The 25,418-nt window shown below is 48.8% G+C and overlaps 1 protein-coding gene, 1 long non-coding RNA gene and 1 other non-coding gene across 8 annotated transcripts in view; 1 reads left to right on the forward strand and 2 right to left on the reverse strand.

Moving 5' to 3' along the window:
- FHAD1 (forkhead associated phosphopeptide binding domain 1) overlaps positions 1–25,418 on the reverse strand; it is a 132,794-nt gene that overhangs the window by 33,843 nt on the left and 73,533 nt on the right. The window contains exons 11-16 of the mRNA XM_027110100.1: positions 25,173–25,256; positions 23,983–24,135; positions 22,915–23,110; positions 10,104–10,261; positions 6,808–6,915; positions 3,408–3,515 (exon numbers count right to left, since the gene is read on the reverse strand). Coding sequence (XP_026965901.1) covers positions 3,408–3,515; positions 6,808–6,915; positions 10,104–10,261; positions 22,915–23,110; positions 23,983–24,135; positions 25,173–25,256 — 807 coding nt within the window. The remainder of the gene's footprint in view (positions 1–3,407; positions 3,516–6,807; positions 6,916–10,103; positions 10,262–22,914; positions 23,111–23,982; positions 24,136–25,172; positions 25,257–25,418) is intronic.
- On the forward strand, positions 4–15,869 carry LOC113622174 (uncharacterized). Of its 6 annotated transcripts, XR_003433440.1 has the most exons (5): positions 11,069–11,372; positions 11,673–11,963; positions 13,640–13,816; positions 15,085–15,173; positions 15,640–15,869. It is a non-coding gene; the product is annotated as an uncharacterized LOC113622174 (long non-coding RNA). The 6 variants fall into 6 exon arrangements; XR_003433436.1 differs by lacking the exon at positions 15,640–15,869 and adding an exon at positions 4–208 and having other exon boundaries at positions 11,246–11,372; positions 13,640–15,401; XR_003433439.1 differs by lacking the exon at positions 15,640–15,869 and having other exon boundaries at positions 11,070–11,372; positions 15,085–15,401.
- Positions 15,645–15,751, reverse strand: LOC113622488 (U6 spliceosomal RNA). The gene has a single exon (XR_003433534.1). It is a non-coding gene; the product is annotated as a U6 spliceosomal RNA (small nuclear RNA).

Consider the following 25,418-nt stretch of genomic DNA (forward strand, 5'->3'; position numbering starts at 1 on the left):
CAGGATTAGTAATCGTTGACACCAGTGAGTCAGGGTTTGGGAGTGAGAGCTCAAGGAACTGGGTGCTCGCTGGAGAGAGAGGTGAGAAGGGTGGCGTGCCCAGCATGGTGAGAACCCGCAAGTCACGTCTTGGTTAGTTGTGTCCTTAAAAGAGAGAGTTATTCGTCTTTCAGGATTTCTGGGCTGGTGTTCAGGAAGTGACAGGCTGGTAAGTGTTCAGGTCAACACATTTGGCGCTGAGCCGCGAACTAAACTACTAAACGGACAGGTGACGGCACCAGTGTGGTCCCTTGTTGGGAAGTACCTGGCTTCTTGGGAGGTGGGGCAGGAGAGGCAAAGGGCAGGGGTGGGGGGCGGGAGGGGGTGGGGGGATACACCTCCTGTGCCAGCAGGCCTGACGCCTGTGGCTTCAAAGGACACTGGCGGTCTCTCTCCAGCCTACAAAGGCTTGGGTCCAGAAATTGAAGCCCAGGACAGTTTGGGACTGAGAACATATACCCCACAGATACGGTGATGGAGAGGGGATTGGAGCCCAGCTTCAACTACACAAGCCCCAGGAGGGAAATAGCCAGAGTAGGGTCGAGAAACCCTGTTTGCAGTTGTTGAAACTCTTGTAGTTATGCCTCCCGTACAAATATAAGAGTTTGCAAGAATAACATTTTAATGAAATAAGTAATTTATATATGCATAAACAAAAGACTGGAAAGCTATGTACCAAAATATAAATAATGGCTATTTGGGGTGAATTGAGATTATGGTAATTTATATTTTCTTCTTTTCACTGGTCTGTATCTTCTAAATTTTCTTTAGTGAACATGCATTATTGGGTAAAAAGAAAATCTACTGACATTGTTACACTTTGGGGGTGGGTGGCTCTGGAGAAAAGAGGATCTTCCCGACAGCCTTGCTGTTCTAGCATTACATCCTGGGCCTCCATCCCCCCTGCCCTGCTCTGCACACGGGCCTCCCCGCCCCACCTGGGCTCTGACTCTCCTCCCTGCATGGGCTTGGCATTTTCCCACTGCCAAGTCTGCCTAAGACTGTCCAGACCCCACCCTGCGAGTCTGTGTCCTGCCTGACGTAAGAGGCCACATGCCCCACGGGAGGGCACCCTCCCTTCTCTTATTCTGCGCCGCTTGGCAAATTACAAATGAAAATGATGATGATGATACTGCCCACGCTCTAAATTCTGCAACATGAGCCCCTGCACCGTGCACTGAACGCGAGCCCCCAGGTGGCGTCTGCCCCCCATTCTGCACGTGAGGACACAGAGGCTGTAAGTGAGGCAGGGAGAGGATGAGTAATGCATTAAGGTCACACCATCTGGAAGTGGTGGTGCCAGTTCAGATGCCAGTGCCCTGCCCTAGCCACCCTGCCACCTGGCTTCTGGACCTGGCCTGAGCTGTCCTCCTGATTCCAGCCCCACCCTACCTGGAGGCAGGAGACATGCTTGTGTATTCAAACGTAGACCGGCACAGAGTCTGCCACCCTGCTCAGCGGGAGCCCACACTCTAAAGCCCCACCCCTGGCCCATCTGTATAAGGGCTGATCTGGGGGCAGCTATGACCGCAGTTTGGGTTCTACCCCTTAACAAGGCTCGCTCTGTGTCGGAGCTCCCTCGCCCTGTGTGGACTCTGACCTCACTTCCCTGCAGGGGCTGGCACAGCCTCACTCCCAAGGTCTTTGCTTGCCTGTCCAGCCCCCATATCCCGCCATGCACTCCATCCTCCCCACCCGACCGGGACTCTGACCTCACCTGCGGAGGTGGTCACAATGCATGCACGGACTCCTCGAAACAAACCTCTGTCACTGCACCCGCATTAGAGATGGGGACACAGAGAGGGCAAGGGGCTTGCCCAGAGTCACACAGCATGTTGGGGCAGAGCTGGAATTGGGACCAGAATCGACACTTTTAGCCCGCCCAGCTCTGCTGCCATGCCTCGCTTCGCCTACTGTGTGTCTCCCTCCGGCTTTCTTCCTCTGACCCATTTGGCTTCCGTCTTGTTCCAGCTTGATTTCATTCTTCCCGTCCTGCCCCTGTCCCTCTGGCAAACTCCGGTCCCTCTCCTTTGCACTTGGAACCCCTGACCTAGTGGCATTCTCTTCCCGCAGATGTTCCCGTGGTGTTCCCTCTGCCCTCCAGTTCTTACGCAAGGTCACCTCCTTGGAGACGCCCTCCCCGCTGGCGGGCCACTCTCTAACCCACCCTGGTTTTGTCTACCCCACAGCCTGTGGCTCTGGAGTCACCTGTGTTTGTTTACATGGTTGTCTGTCCTCCGCCCTAGAGTGGGGGGCATGGCCGTGGTCCGTCTAGTGCTCTGCAGTATCCCTGACACCCAATAAGGTCTGGCACGTGGTAGGTACTCAGTAAATATTTGCAGATGGATGAATAAAACTGAATTAAACAGTTCATTGAGTCACCAGCTTTGTTTCTGGAAGTTCCATGAGGGCCGGCACATGTCTGTGTGTGCCCCCTCTGTCCCTACAGTCCGGCTCCTGGAGGTGCCATCACAGGTCACTGAGGGCACGGCCACCTGGCCTCCTGGGTCCGAGAGCCCTTCTTTGACTTTCACGGCATGACTCGGGCGTTCATCCCTCCTCTGAGCCTTGGGGCCTGCCTTTCGTGGCGGCTCCGGCTGGTAAGCCCAGTCCCCAGGCTGGTGGCAGTGGATGTCACTGGCTCGGCCTGGGCCTGGCACTTGGACACCCCTTCCCCCTCCCACATCACCCTGTCCTTGAGGGTGTGCTTCTCATCTCTTCCAGAAGGCACTGACCCCTGGTGCTTATTTGATGTGACCACCGTGTGAGCTGGTTGTGTACCGTCTACTCCATCTTACGCTGCAATGTTTGTGTCTCTATCTGTCCATCGGCCCAGGGAGGGTCTACTTTGGAGTCTATGAAACTAGGAGGCTGGCGCCAAGAGGGTGTTTTCCTACTGTGCTCACGCTGGGTGCATCATAAATACTTTTCGACGACGAGGAGGATGCTGGCTGAGGGACTGACCCAGACTCCTACCCAGCGGGTCTCCCCTGGAGTGCAACTCCCTTCCCTAGGTAGTTGGCCAGCAGTGCTTTTGAAGACGGCCCTCTGTGTGCGAGTGCAGTTCTAAGTACTTAATATACACTAACTCATTTAATCCCGCGAGGCAGGGACTGTACCCCTCCCCATGTTACAGATGAGGAAACTGACGCACAGGAGGTTAGGTGATCTGCCCTAGGGTCATACAGCTGGTGAGTCCTATGTTGTGATATCGGCCACTCTGAACGGAGGCACGGCTCCCCACCTGCCCGCTTTACCACCTGCTCTACCTCAGGGCACCGAAACACAGCCTCACATCTGGTTCTGGAGCTCCTTCCAAAGGGCTTTTGGTTGCCACCACCCAATTTCTCTCTCTCTGCTTTTCAGACCTCCTTCTGCTGGGTTAAGTGCTTCTCCAGATCTCGCACTTTTCTCTTTTCTGTCTCTAAGGCTTCCTTTGCTTTGCTTTTCTCATGGGCAATGCTGCTCTCCAAAATCTGAAAATCAATGACCAGTCTTTTTTGGTTGCCTGCACATTTAGGGGGAAAATTGCTAATAACGATGATACTAATAATGACAGTAGCTCAAACGTTGAGGGTTGGTCTTCCGTGCCAGGGCCCAAGGCCAGCGCTTCTCACTCCCGTCACTCTCACGGCAACCTCATCAGAGAAGTTAGCGTCACCATTTAACAGATGAGGAAACTAAAGAACGGAAAGTTGGTGAGGGTGCGGGGACCATGAAGTTTGTCAGTGGTGAGGCCAGGATTGAACTCCTCACGTTGCCTGCGGGTGGAGGCCCTGGCAGGGAGCAAGCCAGCAGAGGCGACCAAGCCTGTCTTATTTCAGAGTCTGAGCTCTTATCATTGTGCCAGGCAGCCTCTGTGATAAGAAGAAGAAGAATCTCATTAATAATGGAATTTCCCATTGTTGAAGTAAATCTCTGAGAGACAATCAGGTTTCTAGAGGAGGGCAGTGTATTGAATTAATGAGCCACACGTAACAATCTCTAGGGGGGCGGGGGCAAAGCTCACAAGGGAAGCTCTGGGAGGACGCGAGGGCTGTGATTGGTAATTAGTGCCCGCAGTCAGGGACTTTCATCTAGGAAGCAGCTTGCCGATAAGCCGTTCAGTTAAATGGTTTATGCAAATTGCAGAAGGCTAGAAGTTGCCGGTAAGGCCCCCGTTTCCAGTCACTGCGAGAAAGGGCACCTCAGATTCATCATCATTATGTTAAAAAAAAACAAACAAAAAGAAAGGGCACCTCAACTCTCAAACGGGTTGTGTTGTAAACACCAGCTTGGCAGAGGTCTGGAATTTGGAACACGGTTTCCATTATAGCTGGTGGTTAGGGTCCGAGATTGGTCTGCAAAAATATCTAATCCATAATATGGAGGAAATACTACACATTTTTATATATTTTGCAGTGAAAAGCAGTTTAAAAAACGCCAACACTCATCTGTTCCAACACCAGCCCCAACGAAGCAGAAGCGCATTAACATCGCGGGAGCCTGGCGTCTCCCATGAGACGTGAGGGAGCCGAAGGTCTGAGGAGGGTTTCGGGTTGAGGCATTTTCCTGCCCCACTGCGCCTGATCTCACGTCTACACGCGGGACTTTGCTCTCGGCAGCTCCTCGGCAGCCGAGACGGGCGCTACGCACTACAGGGAAGCCTGTCCTCGTGCGACTCACGCCTAGGTCCCTTCCCCCCCGGGCCACTTTGCTCCCACGCTCCTGGGCAGGTCGTGGGAATTAACCGTTAACGTTACCTCCAAACCCGCATTATGACCTAGTGATTCTGTCGTCCTTAAAGATGCATCTGACAGTGTGGAGGAAGGTCTAATAGAAAGAAAAATCAAAGCACTGTTTGAGGTTGATCTAAGTCTGTGTCTGGGATTTTAATCTCAGGCTCCCCTGACAAGAAGCCACGGAGAGGTCCTGCCGGGAGAAGTGGGCTGACGCTGTCCTAGGCCTGGGTGACCCGGCCACAGCTCCTCCCTGCCATGGGGCTGTCCACCACCAGGCTTTCCTTAAATCTCCCTCCCGAAGTGCCCCGTGACCTCGAGATCTCTAAAATCCAGGGGCTTCCCCATCTTTGTGCTGATGACCTCTCAGTGGCATTTGGCCGCCGGGAACCCTTGTGACACCCTCCTCCTCCTTGCCACCCCTGGAGAAATAACTCAGGACCAGGTACTGACACTGTTTACACAGGCCTGCAGAGCACAGCTGCGCCGGAAACCTGAGTGAGACCCAACACATAAACACTTTCCCTCTCTGGATCGGATCAAATGACATGGGCTCTGCCCACCAGGCTCATTATTTCTCCCTCACTGGTGGGTGGGCCAGGGTTTCCCTCTGAGGAGTAGGGATGCAGTGGGGGATTGGTAGGAGGCAAGTACCTAAACAGAAGTGGAAGTACAGTGATTGATAGTATTAATAGCTACCATTCTTTGAGAGATGATTCTGGGTCAAACACTTTAGTGTACATTATCTCTAATCTTCACAGCCATCCTTTAAAGAAGGTAGGTATTGAGCCAGTAAGTAGCCCAGCCAGGCTGCAAAGCCTGCACTCCTCACTCCTCTGCGCTGCCCCAGGACCGAAGCGCTAATGAAAACATTTTGTAAAAAAGACTCAGGGATCTGAGGGTGACCACGAGGTAAGTATGAGTGAACACTGTAATAGGGCTTTTCCAAAAGCCATTTTGGACACATCAATAGAAGTACAACATCTTCAACGAGGGAGAGAAGAGTCCTGCTCTAGGCCACTAAATGCTGGAGAACTGTGTCCAGTTTTGCCTACAAAAACTTTAGGAAGAAAACAGATGATGGGTTGCAAACTCAGATGCCTACAGGGGCTCGACAGTTACCCAAAGTGAAGTGGGTTGTGTGTGATGCAATAGGGAATGGCGAGGACTGTGGCAAACTTCTGCTACTTGGTTCCACTCCGGCCCGTTTTTGCCAAGTGGAAAGGAGGGCCAGATTTCTGAACTTTTCAAGAGAGGGTGGAAATCTGGATTTTTCAGTATAGTTTATGAATTCAAGAAAAAACACTCTAGGACCAAACGTAACATGTCTGCAGGCCCTTTTCAGCCAGTGAGCTGCCCATCTGTGGCTTCTGGAGCACAGAGCAGCTCAGAGGAGCGGAACAAGGCCGTGCTCCAGGACTGGGAATGGCACTTGGGTCTGGAGAGGAGCGGGTGCCTCTAGTTTCAAGCATCTATAAAAGGTTATTCTGTGGAAGAGAAAGTATTCAATAGACGGGTCTTGCAGGAGCCCGGGGGGCGGGTGGAGGATTGAAACCCTTCTGGGAGAAAGTCTGGGTCAATTCAACCTAAAGGAAGAATGTTCCACCAGCCCAAGGCATCAACACTGGGATAGACTGCCCTGGGCTGCAGAAAATTCCTTGGTGGTGGAGCTGAAGGCTGGATGATTTTAGGATGTTGTTGGAGGATACACGCAGCCCTGAAGTCCCACGATTCTGTAATTCCTCCATTTTTGGGATTTGGGATACAATCTCTGTACATGCTCATGTCACCAATCCCAACTTGTCGCCTATCTAAGGCTGTATTTTACGCTGTTTACAATTTTTCCAACTAATTGTGAAGGTTACAGCTCTAGGGTTCTCTCCTAGAGTCCCCCTTGCTTCTTCCCAGACTAGCTGAGCCCTCCCAAGGACAAATCACTCTAGGAAACTCTGCCACGCGCTTCTCCCCATCATCTGTGGTTCTAAACTTCTTCCATTTGGCCCTCAAGCCGGATTTGGGCTGGAGCCAACTATCTCCCCGAGCTGCGTACCTCCTTCTGGCGGGTTAAGCGATTCTCCAGCTCTTGGACTTTGCTCTGTTCTTCTTCTAATGCTTCCTTTGCTCTGCTTTTCTCCTGAGAAATGGTTTCCTCCAAAGCCTGAAAGTCATGATTGTTGTTTAATAGACATGGTTACCATAGTAGGGATCTGGACTCTGTGCCAGGCACTGCACGGAGTCACTCACTTCTCACAACAAGAAAACTCTTTCACTTCTCACTGCCACAGAAAACGGTGGGCAGTATACTTAGGGGCTAAGAGTCCGGGGTCTGGAGTCGGCAGGCCCACATTAGAGCCTCCGGTTGATCCTTCCTAGATGTATAGTCTTGGGCAAGTGAGAAGTTTTAGAAGCCTCAGTTTCCCTGTCTGTACAATGGGGACAGTAATAGTGCTTCCTGCATTGGGTTGATGTGAGGAGCAGATGAGATGACGAACATGAAATACTTGTCACATGATAACTATTCACTAGTAAAGATTAATCATTTCTTCTGTCATTTCAACTTTGCAAAGGAGGAAACAGGCTTAGAGAGATTAAGGAATCTGTTCAGTTTACTAGTAAATCACGTCAACAGGAGTTTGAACCCTGGTCCCTTTGACCCTAGAGACAGGAGTTGGCAAGCTATGGCATCTGGGCCAAATCTGGCCTGCTGCCTGCTTCTTTGTAAATAAAGTTTTATTGGCATCCCTCCATGCTCATCGTGGGTTGCCTACAACTGCCCCTGCACTGCAACAACAGAGCTGAGAAGCCACAACAGAGACCATACGACCCGCAAAACTGAAAATAGATACTATCTGGCTCTTCGTGGAAAAAGTTTGCTGCTCCCTGATTTAAACCATTAGTGTGTGCACAAATCAGAGGACTGCTGCTAACAGATCATAAGAAGAAGAAGAATAATAATAAAATAATAAATAATAAAAAAATAAATAAATAAAAAATAATAAAAAAAAGAATGTTGGCTCCATAAGGGAACCTAGAATTTCTTACCCTTGAAACAGAGTCCTCAGACAAGTTAGGACTCGTGAGGAGTTTAATTAATGAATTCGGACAAGCATATTTTTAGAAAGGGTGGGGGTGATGGTGTCATGTGGTATGCGGGAGGTTCACTTAAAATCGGGGCACCTGGCACTGGAGTCTGGAACAGTACTTTCAGATGAGTCCCTGGGGTCGAGCTGATCAATGTGCATGTCTGGGGAAGGATGACCCTCGACGGGACGACAGTGGACATGAGCAGCGGCGCTCTGTCTTGGTGGGTCCCTGGCATTGCGTCCCCCTCTGCATGGCCTGGTGTGCGTGCTAAGCTTTGTTGTGATTAAAGGGGGGTCGATGTCAGCCCTTGAAACCCTGTATCTGTTGGAATCGATGTTACAAATGGGCGTCTGGGAGGCCCAGGCCGGAGCCCAAGGTGATGTTGAACATGCTGGGGCTGCAATACTGTACATCCACAGTGGGAACAAGTCAAACCAAAGTTAAAACTAAAATAAGACATTTGGCAAAGGGAGAAGTTAACCAGAGAGGAGGGAGGGAACAGGTGGAGAGCCTGGTGGAGATTTTCAAGATTGCTAGGTTCTTTCTGGTTCTATTTCCCTCTCTGCGGAATGGCACTGGCTTTTTCTATATCTGATTGTCCTTCTGGAGGGAGCTGCCTTGATTTAAGGCTGTTGTGAATGGTACCTTATGTGGCTCACAGGTGACTTTGGTCAGGTGGTTCTTCCTTTTTAATCTTTTATTTCACAAAAGGCAGAAAGGCAGAGAAAGAGGCAGACAGGAGAAGAGGTAGCGGGGCGTGAACTAGAGGATGAAAGGGAGCAGGCAGAGGTCTTTGCCTCTTGGAGACATCTGGAGAGTGAGGGTGTGTGACAGAAGGATGGTCCAAGCAGGAAGTCACCAAGCTTCTCCCGGTGAAGGTGGAGGAAACGGCAGGTCCAGTCCTTCTCAGGGGAAGAAAGGAGGTGCTGGGGGGGAGTTGGGGTCCAGCGGATCTGGTGCTGCTATCTTGAGGGGGGTGGAGGAGGGGCAGCATGCTGTGGCCCTCCACCGTGGCTGCACATTGGAACCACCAGGGAGAGCTTATCAATTCCAGTGCCTGAGCCACACCCTCACCCCAGTTAGGTCAGAACCTGGGGGTGGGGTGGGGGGAGGGGTACAAGGCATTAGTATTTTTTAATCTCTTAGGTGACAAAAGTGCAGCCAAAGTCATGAGCCACTGATCTAGGATGATGGCGACCGAGGTAGTTAAATTCATGGTGGGTCCCTGAATATCAGAAAGGGCCAACGCAAGGACAAGGATGAGAATCAGCCCATTATGTGCAGTTTCCTGGCTTTCTCCTGAGATTCTGATTCAGTGGGTCTGGGGTGGGGCCCAAGAAGCTATATTTTTCACCAGCGTCCAGGTGGTTCTTATCGGCCAACTTGGGGAAAACCTTCTTCTAAGACTTTGTGGCTGAAAATGTAGTCTGCAGAGCTGTGCCATCAGTACCAGCTGGGAGCTGGTCAGAAATGCTCCCCCCAAGACTCCCAGCCTGGGGAGCCCCCCAGGCTCCCCCCCGCCCCCAAGACCTGCTGAATCAGAATCTGCATTTTAACAACATCCCCATGTGATCCGTGGACACCTTTGAGTTGAGAGGCGCTGCTGTAAAGTATCCTCTAATTGGCTGGTTTCTGGAAAAGTAAGTAGCAGTTTTGGCCATGTGTTTCTTTTCTTTTCTTTTTTTTTTTTGCGGTATGCGGGCCTCTCATTGCCGTGGCCTCTCCTGTTGCGGAGCACAGGCTCCGGATGCGCAGGCTCAGTGGCCATGGCTCACGGGCCCAGCTGCTCCGCGGCATGTGGGATCTTCCCGAACCGGGGCACGAACCCGTGTCCCCTGCATCGGCAGGCGGACTCTCAACCACTGCGCCACCAGGGAAGCCCCATGTGTTTCCCCTGATATGCATGAAGAGAAAGCAGAAGACTGAAATACTATTGGTTGGTCTTGCACACACTTAGACACAAACCGGGACCTGCAGTAACGACTGGGATTTGTATCAATAAAATCAGCTGCAGTATATAAACAAAGTACCATTTCTAGACATTTCAATAACCTTGCCTCTTCAAGTTGATCTTCAAGTTGATCTCTGAGTTTTAGGACTCAAGCTTCATGTTAATTCCTCCTACATCATTCACCCTCTTTAATTAATTTAGTTCCCAACAAGGAGTTGCTGAGATTTCTCCATCTAAGTACGCGCCCTCTGTTTCTCATAGGAAAGCCCATTTCATTAGTTTCCAGTAGTAAAGAGAAGGACGGGGGCCACCTTACCGATTTCTCTTCCGTTAGCCGCTTGACTCTGGCTTTCAGCTTCTCCTCTTGCTGTAGCCTTTCCTCGATCAGCTTCTCCTTCTCTTCCAGATGCTGCCGTAACTTTTCTTGCAGCAAATACTGCTGAGTTTCCTGAGAACTGTTGATCTTGATCTGAAATGAGGTGAAGGGAAACTGCAGCTGATGGGGGACAGGACTAACGCAGGAGTCATTTCCACTCCCTTTGGGGGCGGGACAAAGGTTCACGAAACTTTCTTCAAAACACAGAAAAATGATGCTTAGCTTAGTAACTAATAGGGAAGTAGTACAGCATCGTGGTTAAGAGCTCAGACTCTAGATCTAGATAGAATCTCAGCTCTAGTTCTTTCTAGACACTTCTTTGTATAGAGAACGAGGTTAATACTAGTATCTACCTCTTAGAGTTGTAAGAATGAGATAATGATGGAAAGCTTTTAGCAGTGTTTAGCACATAGTAGGTGCTCAGTAAATGGTAGTTAGACTTATTTGTTATTATTTGCTGAGTGTAAGAGAAAAAGCAGTGAGCTAGGGCCAGAAGGCCTGAGCTTTTGTCTTGATTCTTCCACCAACTATCTGTGTGACGTTGAAACAGTCACCTAGCCTCTGAATGTCACTGTCCATCTCTGTAAAATAAGGAGAATGGACTAGATCAGGGGGTGGCAAACTACTGTCTGCAGGCCACATATGGACCACTGCCCATTTTTATAAATAAAATTTTATTGGAGCAGAGCATGCCCGTCACGCCCATTCATTTACTTCTGTCTATGGCTGCCTTTGCTCTACAACGGCTGGTCAGATAAGTGTGGCAGAGGCTGTATGTCCTGCAAAGTCTAAAATATTTACCATCTGGCCCTTTACAGAAGAAGTTTGCTGACCCCTGGACCAGATGGTCTTTGGGGTTGATCGTAATGCTGGTCCCAATATTTCACCCTTCCTCTATTCATATCTTTGGCTCTGTAACTTGCAGTGCCCACCCATATGCTGCCCCCTGACACTGAACTCAGTCATGTGACTTGCTCTGGCCAATGGGATGTTGGCAGACATAACACAAGCAGAGGATTGAAAAGCACTCCGTGATTGGGCCTGCTTTCTCTTCCCGATGTCTGCTTCCTCTGCTAGCACCATGAGAACGTGCCCAGGCCAGCCTGCTGGAGGATCAGAGACACGTGGGACACGTGGAACAGAGTACAGCTGCTCCAGCGGAGGCCAGCCTATATCGACCAAGGCCCAGCCAACACCCAGACATGTAAGCAAGTCCATCCAAGACCAGCAGACCCACCTAGCGCTGGCCCCAGATGTGTGATCAGTAGACAATAACTGTGGAACACTGCTAAAAGTGTTATGGTTGTTTATTATACAGTATTAATACGGCAATAGCTACCAGAGAGATACAATCCCTAAGGATAATTTTGCCTCTACAATGTCGACATTATGTAACTTTTCGTAATTCTGCTGCCTATACTGTGGCTAGCTGTACTTCTTCCACAGCATTTAATAAACAATTGTAAAGATCTGATGGCATTTAAATTTTTCTGGTTTTTGACAGAGGAAGACAAGCCTCCTTGCCCTCCTGGGAGATCTCAGCCACCCTGTCTGAAGCATTTCGTGTGCAAATGGAGGTATCATTTCACCTTTTGGAGGATGTGTGCTGACTACCTAACAGAGGAGAAACAGTTAAAATGCTCAGGGCTGGGTAAATTCTAAGGAGGAGCTGAAATGAACTTCTGAAGTTCAAAGATTACCTGAAGTTCCTGGGTCCAGCTTGTAATTTTTTTATAATGTTCCAGAAGGTATTTCAGATACAAAGACAATCCTTAAAGAGAGAAGGAAGAAGAAGGTAAGTATCAATTCAATTCACTTCCTTTGCTTTCTGAATAATGTCTTCACAGAGCTTGCCGACAGGTGGGTGAGGGCAACGCTGCCCTCCCATCAAGGAAACGTGAATTGCCATCCACCTTGTGGTTTTTTTTTTTTTTTTTTTTTGCGGTACGCGGGCCTCTCACTGTTGTGGCCTCTCCCGTTGCGGAGCACAGGCTCCGGACGCGCAGGCTCAGCGACCATGGCTCATGGGCCCAGCCGCTCCGCGGCTTGTGGGATCTTCCCGGACCGGGGCACGAACCCATGTCCCCTGCATCGGCAGGCGGACTCTCAACCACTGCGCCACCAGGGAAGCCCCACCTTGTGTTTTTTAAATTGTTGATCAGCTTCGGTTGGGCTCAAGTCCAAGTTTCTTTTTGTGGGAGGACAATAAAAACCATCTGCAGAGCTCCTACCGACTAAGTGTCTACCGTGTGCAGCACTGTGAGCTGAGCAGGGGATGGTATGAAGCCATTCAGTGTGAGAGACAAGGTCTACGTGCCTGGGAGGAAACAGGCAGGGACTCCAGGTGGCGTGGAAGTGATGGCTGAAGGAGTGGGGAAGTGTGAGGGTCCCAGAGGAGGGGCCATCATTCACCTGGAGTGATCACTGGTGGCTGAGGACCCACTGGGCGTGGGCATTGGTGGGTATGCAGAGTTGGAGGGGATGGCGTTTCAGAATGGAAGATGTGGTTGGGTGAATGATGCCTCCCCCCCCAAAGATGTCTGGGTCCTAATCCTTAGAGCCTGTGAACATTACCTAACAGGGCGGAAGGACCTTTGCAGATGTGGTGAAGTTAAGGATCTTGAGATGGGGGCGCTTATCCTGGATCAGCTGGGTGGACCCGATATAGTCGCATGGGTTCTTACAAGAAGCAGACACAGGGAGTCTGACTACAGACAGACAGAGCCGGTGATGTGACAGAAGCAGAGAGTTGAAGATGCTCCTCTGCCATGAGCCAAGGAAAGCGGGGAATTTTTATTTCCTCGCCTTTTCCAGTCTAGAGACTGGAAAAGGTGAGGAAACGGATTCTTTCCTAGAGCCTCCAGAAGGAACCAGCCCCTTGCCTTTACGTTAGCAAAACTGATTTTGGACCTTTGGCCTCCAGAACTGTAAAAGAATAAATATGAGTTGTGTTAAGCCCCTAAGTTTGTGGTAATTTGTTAGAACAGCCATAGGAAACTAATACGGGGGGTGAAGGCAGGAGGCAGGATGAGAGGTGGGGAAATGCAGTGCATGTTCTGGAAGAGGGTGGAGCTTAACTGGGGTAGAGCAGATGATGGGGGAGGGGAGGCGTAGAGGGAAGAGCTGGGATGGAAAGCTGAGTTCCATTTGTGGCCAGCCTAGAACAGTAGCCTAAAGAGTATAAACTTGATTTAAACATCACTGAAACGTCATGAGTGTGACCTGTGTGCCCGGCCCTCTGCCAAGCCATCAGCGCATCACCCCACTGTATTGTCCCGCCGTCGCCTCCTTTTACACATGAGGCAGTCGGGCTCTGAGACATGTGGCTGCTGGACGCCACACAGCTGGCAAATGGCTGAGCCAGGGCTTGGGCTCACAGTGGTGTGACTCCAGGGTCTGAGTCACTGCTATTTCAGCTTCTGATGGAGCAGTGAGTTGGCTTAATGAAGGGTGTTTTTTTTTTTTTTCCAGAAAAATAACCGGGATGTAATAGAGACAAAGGAGCCAGCAGCATTTCTTAACTGCAGCATTCTCGACGTGTTGGGCTGGACAGTCCTCGTTGTGGGAGCCGTCCTGGGCACTGTAGGACGTTTAGTAGCATCCCTAGCCTCTGCCTACTGGCTGCCAGGAGCATCACCCACCCAAGCTGTAATTATCAAAGATGAGAGGGTTTCAAGAAAGCAAACCGAGAGGGTTGGGTAGGCCAGAGAGAACATGGTGGGCGGAGGAAGGTGGGGCTTCAGTGCAGGGGGGCCACGTCAGTTTTCAAAGAGGCAAAGTAGGAAGTTGGTGGTGAGCACACAGGGTGTAACGCACTTCAAGGTCTTAATGGGACAGGAGTACGAGCGGTAGAAAAGGAGCTGAAGAAGCAGTGGTCCCAGTGAAGATGCACCAGCTTGAAGCGCATGTTTGATGACAAAGGAGAAGATGGAGTGAGAGGCTGTGTACGCTGAAGGAGGAGGTCATGATTCAGGAGCTTGTGCACAAGGTGGTCTGGGAGGGAGAGAGAAGGGGAGACTCAGGGAGGGAAGAGCTGCATTTGGAAAGAGAACGTAGTGAGGGAAGATAGAGGGAAAGGAGAAAAGATGGGTGCGGAGAGAGACAGGAGGGGAGCTGAACAGGCTCGTGCCTGGGCCCCTGACCTCTGACAATGCCACTTGCTGAGAATTTCCAGCTTGGAAGAGTGAGAAGAAGAAGATTATAATAATAGCGATTCAGTATTAACCACTTGCTGTGTGCCAGGCACCATGCAAGGAGTTTAACACGTGATATTTTCTGATCATTGCAAACAGCCCAGCAAGGCAATGTGTTTGCATTTATAGGTGAGACACAGACTCTCAGCAAGGTTAAGCTATGGAGCTGGTAAGCAGTAGGATCAGAATTCAGACCTAGGTCTGTCATTCTCTTTTCAGAGAGACTAGAGGCTGGAGAGTGAAGGGCTGGGCTGGCTGATGTGAAGGGTGCGTGAGGAGAGGGGCACTCGGAGGACCCCGAGATGGCAGAGATGGGTGATGCTGACTTGGGCTGTTGGAAAGAGGGATTTTCTTCTTTGGGAGAAGAAGCAATTCTTGATTATAGTTCTGGTTACAAAAGTTACACATGCCTGTTAACACAAATCCAAACAGGGCAGAAACCCATAAAGTGGAAAGTGTCCCCCCGCTGTATCCTCAGTGGCCGGCACACAGTAGGCCTGCAATAAATAGTTGTTGAATGACTGAGTGAAAGTCAAGGCTCACGCAGTCTCATCATGCTGGGATAATACTCTCAACACTTATATGTCTTTTCCACCAGATTTCTCCTGTGGTCAGATAGTGGCATTTGAAAAAAAAAAAAGGGGGGGAGAACACTGTTCATATTGTATTACAACTTGCTTTTTTTCACATAAAAATACTGCATATCTTGGATATCTGAGAAAGAGCGATTTTCTATGCATGCAGGGAAGCCTTTTATTTGCAACAAAATCTTGCAGAAATAGACACAGTCAACTGAGCTTGCAAAGAAAAATGTAAGAAGTCCTTTCTTTCCCTTATCAAAAGAAGCTGAGAAACCAGGCAGGAGGAGAGGGGAGCTAACTTTTAAGGTCCTCCTTAGATGTTTCCTATCTTCCAGTGGGACCACACAGTAATCCTTCAGCAATCAGATTTTTTTTTTTTTTTAGGTCACAGCTTTTTAATTTTTTAATTGAGATATAGTCGATGTAAAATATTGTATGTTTCAGGTGTACAACATAGTGATTCACAATTTTTAAAGGTTATATTCCATTTATAGTTATTATAAAATATTGGCTATATTCCCTGTGCTATAAAATATATCGTTGTAGCTTACTTATTTTATACATAGTAGTTTGTACCTCTTTTTTAAAATTGGAGTATAGTTGCTTTACGATGTTGTGTTAGTTTCTACTGTACAGCAAAGTGAATCAGCTGTATGTATTCATATATCCCCTCTTTTTTGAATTTCCTCCCATTCAGGTCACAAAAATATGGAACGCTTCATGAATTTCCGTGTCATCGTTGCACAGGGGCCATGCTCTTCTTCTCTGTATGGTTCCAATTTTAGTGTATGTGCTACTGAAGTGAGCACAGTAGTTTGCTCCTCTTATTTCCCTACCTCTGACTTGTCCCTCCCCCTTTCCCGCTCCCCACTGGTAACCACTAGTTTGTTCTCTATATCTGTGAGTCTATTTCGTTTTTGTTATATTCACTAGTTGTATTTTTGAGATTCCACATAAAAGTGATATCATACAGTATTTGTCTTTCTCTGTCTGACTTTTCTCACTAAGCATAGTACCCTCCAAGTCCATCCATGTTGCTGCAAATGGCAACATTTCATTCTTTTTTATGGCTGAGTAGTATTCCACTGCATAGAGATATACATAGATATATCTATATCACATCTATATTTTGGGGGGGGGCATGCCATGCAGCTTGTGGGATCTTAGTTCCTCAACCAGGGACTGAACCTGGGCCATAGCAGTGAAAGCGTCGACTCCTATCCACTGGACCGCCAGGGAATTCCCTACTGCATCTTCTTTATCCACTCATCTGTTGATGGGCACTTAGGTTGCTTTCATATCTTGGCTATCATAAATAACGCTGCTATGAACATTGGGGTGCATGTATCTTTTTGAATTAGTGTTTTTCATTTTGGGGGAATAAATACCCAGGAGTGGAATTGCTGGATCATATGGTAGTTCAATTTTTAGTGTTTTGAGAAACCTTCAAACTGTTTTCCATAGTGGCCACACCAATTTACATTCCCACCAACAGTGCACAAGGGTTCCCTTTTCTCCATATCCTCGCCAACACTTGTTATTTGTGTTCTTTTCAGTGACGGCCATTCTGACAGGTGTTAGGTGATATCTTAACCAATCAGATCTTTAGTAGTGACCCCAATCTCCTGGGCTGCTCATGACATGATCCAGCAATACTTACGCAACCTGGATTTCCCTGAGGGATTTATTCCAGGATTTTACAGACCCAGCTCGTTACATGCGTTTTATCCCTTAGGACAGTATTTTAAAAGGCAGGTAGTATGGTGGTTCAGAGAAGGGGCTTTGTGGTCAGAGGGACCTGGACGGAGTCCCAGCTTTACCACTCGGCAGCTAGGAAATGCAGCCCGTTGTCAAGAGCCGAGGAAGAAGGCCTGGAAAGAGAACTGAGTGCTCACGGCTAAGAAAATCTGACTTGCTGTCAAATAGAGATGCGGCAGGGGTCACAGGTAAAGGCACCTCGGCGTGAGCCAATCAAGCTGCCCTGCCTGTGCGCATATCCATCTGCCTGCCGTCCACATTCAGTTCACATTAAATCAACAAGTATTCAAGGCTGATGCTCACGGCAGCTGCCGTTTACTAAGGCTTACGTGTGACCCCATGATTTGGGTACCACATCGTTTAATCCTCACAACTACCTGGTGAGACCTTAACCCCATTTTATAGCCAAGTAAGCAGAGGCACACAGAAGTCGACACTTGCTCACACGATGAGTAAGCGCACACTTGAGAGTCAAACCTTAGCAGCCGGTCTCCAAAGCCTGAACTCAGAATTATTCGCTATAATGCAGATGGGGTTTTGCTGGGGCAAGGCCCGTGGTGTGCCTCAGACGCCCTTCACTCCAGGGAGTGAAACTCTCAGGTGTGTCTCTGTTCAAGTTAATGACAGAACCTGTCCTCTAGGAATTGGGCGTGTACCTGGTACCCCTCTGGATCTTCGGAGCGCATGTGGGGTCACAGAAAAAACACAAGTGCTAGGATCACAACGACCTCAGTTTGAGTCCTGACCCTACCATGTACCAGCTGTGCGACTTTGAGCACGTTTCTTAATGTTATGGATACTCAGTTTCCTTACTTGCAAAATAAAGACAACAATAGTACCTGGCTCATTGGGCTCTTGGAAGATGAAAGTACACAGTACATGTAAAACAACTAGCACGGTGACAAGTGCCCAGGAGGAGTTAAACAAACCATGGTTCCTACCCTCCTCTTAGGAACTGTGAACACGGAAGGCTCTTAGGACTGTTTGTGTGTGGTGATGCGTGACTGGGGATCCCCTGCTGGACTCAGTAATGGGAAGTACCTTGAATCACTTATCATGGTGGACTAACACATAAAAAGGTTTTGAGCCAGTTTCTTCATTTCTAAAATGAGGATAATGTTACCTGCCTTATAGAGTTGTTGTGATGATGAACCGAGGTTATGTATGGAAAATACTTAGAACATTGTCTAGAATATAAGTGCTCAATAATGAATGATGGCCACCGTTGTCACCATCACCATCTAATCATTATTCTCACCACCATGACCATCGCCATCCTCATCACCACCATCCTCATCACCTTAATTATCCTCACCATCCTCACCATCATCCTCACCACCACCATCCTTGTGTAGATGCCTCTAGGAACTAGGTACAGCGGTACCTAATACAGAGAATACAGGGGATACTCTAGTTCATCCCATTCTTTTAGGCTTTTGGGGCTTTGCCATAATATTGCTAGTTCTGGAAGATAAAATGCCTTTTACCACCAACTTCCTCTCCTAATGAATGAATAAAGAATGGGCCGTCCTCACTAACTTCCCACGTGCTCCGCGGCATGTGGGATCTTCCCGGACCGGGGCACAAACCCGCGTCCCCTGCATCGGCAGGCGGACTCAACCACTGCGCCACCAGGGAAGCCCCTGATGGCTTAATTTTGCAACCCATGTTTCTTTATGGTAACGTATGACTAGATTTAGAGACAGAGGCTTCAGTGACTCCTGAAGTCTGGGGAGGGGACAGTGCACACATTGCTTGGCCCCGCTATTACTAGGATAGAGATCATGGTCTTTCCTTGTTTTAGTTCTGATTTTGAAGAACAGCTAGAACTGTGGGCCACGTCTCTCCTGGTTTCATGCACACTCAGACTCTGCCGTGATTACAACAACAGTAATACTGGGGTTGGGGAGGGGCTGGGTTGCTGGGAGAAATCCAGCCCCCCTCTTCTCTATGCTATCTGTGAGGGGCAGGCACTTACAGAAAAGTTAATCTTGATTTTTGCCTTTCTTTTTAAAGACGTTTAAAAGAAATTCACACCACCTTCTGGATTACCTTAGAGATATCCTGGCTGGGGCTGTTTAATCACCTGAGTTGAAAATCACTCCTCTATTCATTATTGTAAGAATGTCAAATTTGTGCAGCCTCTCTGGAGAGCGATTTGGCAAGAAGGATCAATAATAAATGTTGGAGTTTCCCAGGTGTGGCCCTGGGCTCTCCCTTCTCATTCAACACTTTCTTCCTAGTGATACCATTCACACGTATGGCTTTAGTCATCCTCCATCCATCCACCCGTCCATCCATCCCATCTGACTAAGCACCCGCTATGTGGCACATGTTCTTCTGGGTTCCGGGGCCATATCACTGATATGGTTGGACATCCAGGGTGACAGCTGCATCCTTGGCACCTCACTTTGGATGTCTACAGGCACCTCACACTCATCTTCCCCCTCCAACCTGGTCCTCCTGCGGCATTCCTTACTCTGGATTTTAGTGAAGGAACCACATCTGTACTTTTAACACAAGCCAGAAACCTGGAGATCTGTAACCCCCTTTCTCTCCATCACTTCCCTTCTAGCCACATCTAACTCCATCACTGAGGCCTGTTGATTCATCTCTTAAGTGCCCCTGGAATCTCTCTTGCTCCATCCCCTCCATTGCCACAGTGAGGGCCACCATCGTGTCTTGTGACAGCCTCCTAACTGCTCTCCCGGGGTTCTGTGCTGGCCACCTTCCTGTACATTTTCCACTCGTGGCCAAGATGACTGTCTCCAAATGCAAGCCTGTTCCATCAGTTCCTTACTTAAAACCTTTCATGGGCTTCTCTCTGCTCTCAGGTTAAAGCAGAGCTTCTTACCAGGGCTCTGCAAGCCCCCGGCCCCACCATGAGAATGCCCTCCCCTCCCCTCTTTGGCAAATAACTCCTATGCGTCCTGCAGGTGCCCTGCCGTCCCTGACCAGGTCAGAGCCCTGCACTTCTCCTTCAAAGCAACTGTCACGATTAAAGTTTTACATGTGAGTGATTTTTCACTTAATGCCCCACCCTATTCCTCCCTGAGACCATAAGATCTACAAGCTCAGGGATAGTGCCTGTTAGCTCCCCAATATTTTATTATGAAAGATTTCAAATGTACAGCGAAGAGGGAGGAATTTTACAGCCAACATCCATATACCCCATGACCTGGATTCTACCTGTTTCTGACCCCATTATATCTCCATCCTGCACTGTGCCTGGTATCTAGGAGGCCTGCGATAAATCTTTGTTGAATGGAAGTGGTTCATATCCTTCCACATCTAGGATGATAAAGATAAGATGAACAGGTATGTGTGAATAATATTTATGTCAGCCTCATCTATTAAGCGTGAAAAACTGGAAACATCTTAAATGCCCATGATAGAGGACTGGCTAAATAAATTATAGTACATCCTACAGAATGGGATTCCTTGCCATCAGTGACAGCGATGATGTAGGTCTGTGTGTATTGACATGGAAGGGTGTTCCTGATGTACTGTTAGGAACGAAACTAAAGGAAATTGGGTATAATATGACATTATTCTTTTGTAAAGTTAAAAAATCCATACATGTATATAGGTAGTGCCTATTTTATGCCAGGTACTATTCTAAGCACTTTACAGATATCAATGCATTTTAATCCTCACAACAATCCTAAGGGGTGAGTATTCCCTATTATCCCCATTTTACAGGTAAAGAAACAGGCAAAGAGAGGGGAAGTAACTTGCCTAGAATCACACAGCTCTTTCCATGGGAAAATGCCTGGAAGTTACACACAAAATATGATAGTAGTGACAATACCAAACGCTAACGTGGATGTGAAGCAACAGGAACTCTTATTCATTGTTGGTGGGAACGCAAAACAGCCACTTTGGAAAAGAGTTTTGTGGTTTTCTTAAAAACTAAACGTACTCTAGGGACTTCCCTGGTGGCGTAGTGGTTAAGAATCCAATGCAAGGGACACGGGTTCAAGCCCTGGTCTGGGAAGATCCCACATGCCGCGAAGCAACTAAGCCCGTGCGCCACAACTACTGAGCCTGTGCTCTAGAGCCCGCGAGCCACAACTACTGAGCCCATGTGCTACAACTACTGAAGCCTGCGCGCCTAGAGCCCATGCAACGCAACAAGAGAAGCCACTGCAACGAGAAGCCCGCGCACCGCAAGGAAGAGTAGCGCCTGCTCACGGCAACTAGAGAAAGCCTGCGTGCAGCAATGAAGACCCAACGCAACCAAAAATAAATAAAATTAAGTTAATGAATTAAAAAAAAAACCTAAATGTACTCTAAACACACGATTCAGCAATCGCGCCCTTGGTATTTACTCAAAGGAATTGAAAACATGTCCACACAAAACCCTGCACATGGACGTTTATGGCAGCTTTATTCATAACTGCCAAAACTTGGAAGCCACCAGGATATCCTTCAGTGGGTGAATGGATAATGGACTAATATTTGGCACTTAAAAAAAAAAAAGAGCTATCAAGCCATGAAAAGACTTGGAGGAAACGAAAATGCATATTACTAAATAAAAGAAACTAATCTGAAAAGTTGTATGATTCCAACTACATGATATCCTGGAAAAGGCAAAAACTATGGTGACGGTAAAAAGATCTGTGGTTGCCAGGGGCTGGGGGGCCGCGGGGAGGGAGCACAGAGGATTTCCAGGCAGTGAAACTATTCTTTTTTTTTTTTTTGGATAAGTTTCTTTTATTTGGAATAAAAATGTCCAGTTTTGAAAAGAAAAGTTTTCCAAAAAACATAAGTCCTCAAACCACAAGTTTCCCCATGACGAGGTGAATTCCTGAACACTGCAGAGGGATTCCTGGAGATGTTGATTACTTAAGACACTAATAGGAAGGCACTGAGGAACAGCAGGGCCAGGCTTCAGTCAGAGAGACGTGCGCTGCCGTGGAGGAATTGCATAGGCTGGCTTTGAAGCTGGCTTCTCCTTTGCTTCTTTTTATTTTGTTAAACTTGTAGCTGTACTTTCCTCAATTTCTAGAATATCAGATATTCTGGTTTACGGGTTATCATCATTTTGCTTTATTCCCATGTCCCTGATCTGTAACTTCACCCACCTCACTTCCCCTCTATGGACTCCACGGTGGCTTTTAATGAATTCTCTGTACTTTCTGTTACTAGGTAGTTACAGAGTGACCTGAGAAGTGAAACTCATAAATCGAGTTGACCTAATACCAGGGCTCTGTGCACAGAATCCACCCATCTGCTCAGAGATGGTCTGATCTGAACCACATCACCCACCGTGCTCCCTGGCTTCTGCTTATGGCAGTAGATTTGGGGTCAAAGGCACCTTCAGGACTGGACCGTCTTCCCGGTGGAGCATTGTGACTTACAGGGCCTCTGGGTCCTCTCTGGGGTTGGCCTCATTATTGGGGGACCTGCTGGTTGCAGGACTTAATGAAGCTCAGGTTGTTGATGTCTCATCGCAGAAAGAATTCAGTGAGAGCCAAAGTGATAGGTAAGAAGTGGATTTATTTAGAGAGAAACACACTCCACAGACAGAGCATGGACCATCTCAGAAGGCGAGAAAGGCCAGGGCAGTGAAACGATTCTGTATGACATTATAATGGTGGATACGTGTCATCACACATTTGTCCAAGCCCAAACCCATAGGATGGGCAACACCAAGAGTGAACCCTACACAGCACTGTAAATCAACTACACTCCAATAAAATTTAGATTAAAAAAAAAGAGTGAACCCTAATGTAAACCATGGACTTTGGGTGATTATGACGCGTCAATGTAGGTTCATCAGTTCTAACAACTGCACCTCTCTGGTGCTGATGTTGATAATGGGGGAGGCTGTGTATGAGTGGGGACAGGGGCTACCTGGGAAAGCTCTGTATCATCCTCTCAATTTTGCCATGAACATAAAACTGCTCTAAAGAAGTCTCTACTATATATATGTGTATATATGGTTACTTCGGAGAGAGAAGGTTTAGCATAATTTCGATTTTTCCTTTTGCCTCTGTTGCATCTCATTTTTCTCCAGTAATCACGTCTCACTTGTGTACTTTTTTCCAGGAACACTGCTTCTCAAGTGGTGAAGCAAAGTGAAGTCTGGAGAAGGGAACACTTGGCCACATACCTAAGAAGCCTCCCTCAACAGATGTCCCATCGTGATCAGATTCAGCGCAATATTTCAGTCATGCAACTAACTATGTGAGAAAAGAGTTGCAATCACCTTTGTCGGAGCTGGAGAACTGGATCCCCACCTCGTGGAGGAGATGCTCCGTTTCCTCCAGCCAGGACAGTGACAGGCGCAAGATGTCCAGCGCCACCTTCTGGAGCCCTGAGACAGGTGGGCTCACCTGCAGGTGCTGCAGGAGGTCGACCTCCTTCTTCAGGTCACTGCTACAGCAAGACATTTTCATGCACGCCTGGAAAGAGATGAGGTCGTGAGGAGCCCGGGCACCATCGCCAGAAATAGCACCTGACGGTTGTGACCCGCGAAGAGCAGTGTTCCTGACGTGCCCGTGAAGCAGGCAGCGCCGTATGTTGTCCGCCCTGTGACGGCCCAGTTCTACTTGCGTTTTTTGGGGGGCGGAAGGAAGGAGGCAGCTTTTATTTCATGTGCACTCTAATTTGGACCCTGGATGGTCAAAGAGACCCTTTGTTTAGGTGTAGGCACTTCCAAAGCCAAATTGCCAAGGACGATTTGGCTGAAACGAGAACCAAATCTGGCTACAGAATTCTTGCTGAGATCAACACACAAGCTGGTCATAAAGTGCGGTTTCCTGATTTGAAAGAGTGCTGACAAGCCAGCATTTGCACAGACTCCCCAAATAGTAGCTGCGTGTTTCCAGAGAAAGCAGAAGCAGCTGCCTGATGTGATAAGCTGGACCCCTGCGTGGGGGCCACGAAGTGGGGGCTCTGCCAGACCCTCTGGTCGCATCTCCTCCAAAGTCAAAGGCAACAAGGCTAAGAGCAGCCTTCCGCTGCTGGGACAGAAAAGAAAAATGCAAATAAAGAGCAGAATGTTTCTCTGGTTTCTCTGGAAATAACACGGGGCTGTTTTTTTCCCCGGGGTCTGGGGCCTCCCAAAGGCAATACTTGGAGTGTGTCGGGCAGCTTCTCCTTGGCCACACCAAGTTCACCTGGGAGGCATTTCTGGAGGTCCTTTGTTTTCTGATCCCAAACAGATTTCTCCAACAAGAGAAAAGGTGGACTAAAAGCAGAGCTGGACAATTTCCTGAACAAGGAGCACAAAAACGAGACACAGGGGACATCTGAGAAATGGAGAAGGGGGCACCTGGCAACTGTCTAAGGATGTCTTCAGCTTCACGATGTTCTCTGTCATTTCCTCCTGTTTGCAGCTGCTGAGCTGGGTCTCCTTCTGCAGGGTCCACTTTTTCTGCCGAAAGTTGATATTGTCCTCTGTGACCCTGGTGATCTTCTCTATTAACTGGTGAGAAAAAGAAAAAAAAAAGATTTAAAATGCAGGGTGGGGCTTCCCTGGTGGCGCAGTGGTTGGTAGTCCGCCTGCCAATGCAGGGGACACGGGTTTGCGCCCCGGTCCGGGAAGATCCCACATGCCGCGGAGCAACGGGGCCCGTGAACCGTGGCCGCTGAGCCTGCGCGTCCGGAGCCTGTGCTCCGCAATGGGAGAGGCCACGATAGTGAGAGGCCCGCGCACCGCGATGAAGAGTGGCCTCTGCTCGCCGCAGCTGGAAAGAGCCCTTGCACAGAAACGAAGACCCAACACGGCCAAAAATAAATAAATAAATAAATAAATTAAAATGCAGGGTGGCTCTGGGGGGAGGGGACCTGGAGGGCTTCAGCTTCAGCTCAGAGGAGGGAGGTCCTGGCGTGTTTTGGCGATGGCTCTGGAGGGTGGATGTCGGCTCTGTCACCAGGGCATGTTTCCCAGGATCAGAGATGGTTTTTAAGAGCCAAAGGCCTGTCATGTGGTCACGAGTGTGTTCTAGATTCTTCTGCATTCTGGGAGTGACTCATCACGCTGAGCCTCATGCTGTGGGCCCCTAAAAAGGACGTTCTCCAAGAGAAGCCCGTGGGGTGATCTTTTGACCCGCGCGCTGACACCCAGGGTTGGAGAGGATAAACGGAAGAATACTAAGGCAATTGTTACAGCCAGAGGCCCACCCTCACTGCCATATGCCTCTTCAGAAGGAACGAGCGAGCGAGGACGCACCGTCCATGCTGAGGCCGCCCCTTTCCTCGCGGGACTAACGGAGGTTAACCGTGCGGGTCTGGAGACCAGACACGGTCCTGGGTGGTTTAATTGGATTTTCACAGAAACACTGCAAGGGAGTTTAACTGGCTTTTACTTTAAAAGCCAGGAAGTCCCAGAAAATCCTAACAAATCTTTACGGTGTAGCAACAGCGTGAAGAATATGTGCCACCCACGAAAGCCAGGAACATGTGCTCCCGGTGTCTGGAGCCCCGGGTCCCTGAAGGAGAAAGCGGGGAAGAGGCACGAACCTGCTGATCGGAGACGGGTTTGTCCTGGAACGGTTTCACGCGTCCGTACGTGGCCTTGATGACCTGACTTCTGAAAAGCTCCAGCTGCAGCACAAAGAAAGGGGAGGGGGATGAGGTGAGTGGTGCAGCTGCAGCTGCAAGGCTGGGGGAGGCGCCTCCGTCGCTGGGTCTGGGAGAAATCGGTGAGAAGGCTCTGCACGCCTTTAGCGGTCATTATGGGTAATTAACACCTTCACCTCTCACCGG

Source organism: Aethalodelphis obliquidens, unplaced genomic scaffold (genome assembly GCF_003676395.1).
Source record: "Aethalodelphis obliquidens isolate GAN/ISIS:26980383/991018 unplaced genomic scaffold, ASM367639v1 scaffold9, whole genome shotgun sequence".
Classification (NCBI taxonomy): Eukaryota; Metazoa; Chordata; class Mammalia; order Artiodactyla; family Delphinidae; genus Aethalodelphis; species Aethalodelphis obliquidens.